At 49.6% G+C, this 2,323-nt stretch overlaps 1 protein-coding gene across 1 annotated transcript; it reads right to left on the bottom strand.

The window, feature by feature from the left end:
- Positions 1 to 193: 193 nt before the first annotated feature.
- On the bottom strand, positions 194 to 1,818 carry CSUI_005922 (uncharacterized protein). Its single transcript, XM_068066088.1, has 3 exons — positions 982 to 1,818; positions 439 to 882; positions 194 to 315 (listed from the first exon to the last, which is right to left on the bottom strand). Exons 1-2 carry the CDS (start codon positions 1,471 to 1,473, stop codon positions 703 to 705), a joined length of 672 nt encoding a protein of 223 aa, XP_067921936.1. The 5' UTR covers positions 1,474 to 1,818; the 3' UTR covers positions 194 to 315; positions 439 to 702.
- Positions 1,819 to 2,323: the final 505 nt, after the last annotated feature.

Here is a 2,323-nt window from a genome sequence, read left to right as displayed (position 1 = left end):
ATAGACCTGCCTCTAGGATTATCGACAGAGGAAAGCACACGACAAACTCACACAAAGCAATTCAAGGCTGGAGAGATTCTCCGATGAGTCAGTGAAAGAAAACAAAGGTATGAGAGGGCAGATCCGGTTATGGAAGAGAAAGATAGAGCGGTAGAAAGATATGGAGGGAGCCAGGTGATGAACTTACCGGTTGATGGTGGAAAAAAACGAAACAAAAACAGCGAACCTGATTGGGAGGGTAAGGATGATGAAGCCGGAGGTGATGTCGAAAGAACCGGGAGCCTCCTTCAGCGGCTTCGAAAAGGTCAAAAGGAGCTGAAAGAAAAGACAGAAGAGAGTAGGAAAGAACTAGGAGGGTCAAATAAGGGAAAGGAAGAACTGGAGGTCGTTGAAATAGAATTAAGGAAAAAAGGGAGAAGCAGTAGAGAGGCCACGTACCAACGTCGGTGGGGTACAGGTAACGTCCGGGGAACCAGCTGAGAAGAAAAACAAAAGACATCTGTGAGAAGACAACCAAACCAAGGGAATTAATGATCAAGGAAACCTAGAACCTCGGATTGATAACGGAAGATGCTCAGGAGAGGTAAAGAAGGGACAGAGAAGCCAGGAAAAACAGGGCTCTGCTGTAAGAGGGAACTGGGCTGGAGGGTTGAACCCTCCAAAAGAATGGAATCGAATGGGAAAGATTCTGAAGACACTAGCTCACCGGGCCTGGTTGTCAATTAGACCAATCAAAAAGGCTCCGTCGGAAAGACTCCACCCGAAGGATAAGAAACCGTCGGTAGGGATCGGATCGAGCGCCTTGAAGAAGCAGATCATGGTAGGAGAATCGGTCATTCCGGAAGGAGGATCCGGAATGATTAGAGGAGATAAGAGGAAGCACTGCACACAGGAAAGGTACAAAGAGGACAAGGAACAGGAACCGGAAGAACAGATTATGAAACCAATGTGGATAGGAAGAAAGGAACAATTAGGACTTACCCTTGAAGGAAAGCACTGGAGGGGATTCTCGGCCCCCAAGCGCCGCACCGTTCCATCAGAAAGCTCCTCGTCGGCGCCAGAAGCCAGTGTGAGCTCAATTTCCTGCTCACTGCACTCCGATGAGGACGATTCGTCCACTCCGAGATCAAGCGCGCGGGCGATAGCACGGTGGTGGACCCGGCTCCGCCGCGGTAGATGTAGGCCGGAGGCCAAAGATGTAGGGAACACCATGGTAGGGATGGCAGAAGGAGGCTTAGGAGAGGCTGGGACCACAAGAATGGGAGTGAGAAGAAGTTGGAAGGAGATAGAAAGCACGGGAACGCTAGTCGGAGGATGCTTCAGCGGGGGGAAGGAAGGAGAAGAAGACGAAAATGGAGAAGACGGAGCCCAGAAGGGAGTAAGAGAAGCTAACTCGTGCATTAAAAGAGCAGGAGGGGAAAAATTCCCACTCCAAGAAGAAATAGAGGAGAAAATTATAGAATGGGAGAGCATCGGAGATAGTCGAGTGTCGGTTGACGACGACTCGGGAGCGGAACGAGAAGCGGAAGGGATGGATAGCAGTTAGAGAGGGGGATCTAAAGGCACGAAGAAGTCAGAAAACAGTAACCAAAGCAGTTTAGGGGGGGAAAAAACAGCATAACATAAAAGAAAGTGAACAGTTAGGGATCCAGAAAGAATCGAAAGAGGGTCGTCCAGCAACCGTCGAGCGTCCGGAGCTGACCGAACCTAAGAAGGAAGGGACCGAAAGCTTCGAAACCATAAAAGAAACAGCAGGAGAGATACAAAATATAAAGAAATTTGAGTTAAAAGGCCGTTCATTAGAAAAGAGTGGTCTAAAAGGGGTCAATTGGGAGACATCGGGACGCCTAGGAAAACCGACCGAGCAGGGAGACGCAGTCAAGCAAGCGACCAGCTCAAGACTCGACTCACCCATGACCCGGGACCACCCAGTGTAGACCGAACCGGAGTCACTGGAAGGCTCCCTGTGTGAGCCGAGGGACCTACTGAGAAGGGGAGAAAAGTCAAGGACTTTGATGATGTTTGAACCTCAAAAGGTGGTGGAAAGAAATAGAGAAGGGTTAATAATAGGAATAGGATGGATTTTAACGAAGGAGCTTCCGTTCACGGGGGGATTGGTGGACTTTGGGTGGCTGGAAGGGTGTCAAGAGTTGTGGAGACGGGCGGTTGACCAGTCGCTTCAAGCTGTTCGAGCTTGGAGCTGGTCATGTTTTAAGCAGTGTGTAGCCTTTGGGAGGAGATTTGAGGCTGATTTAGCAAATACGCTAAGAATGATCAGCCGGACGGTCGGAGAAATGGGAAAGAGTGTGTGTGTGGAGTTTTG

This window comes from Cystoisospora suis (assembly GCF_002600585.1).
Source record: "Cystoisospora suis strain Wien I chromosome Unknown contig_2933, whole genome shotgun sequence".
Taxonomy (NCBI): domain Eukaryota; phylum Apicomplexa; class Conoidasida; order Eucoccidiorida; family Sarcocystidae; genus Cystoisospora; species Cystoisospora suis.
This window is presented reverse-complemented; position numbering and strand designations above follow the sequence as displayed.

Bases quoted from the DNA above. Each gene is read 5' to 3' on its own strand.
- CSUI_005922 (XM_068066088.1), bottom strand. From the start codon at position 1,473: ATGCTCTCCCATTCTATAATTTTCTCCTCTATTTCTTCTTGGAGTGGG. The intron at 883-981 runs GTAAGTCCTAAT...TCCTGTGTGCAG, and splicing joins TCCAGTGCTTTCCTTCAAGG to TGCTTCCTCTTATCTCCTCT.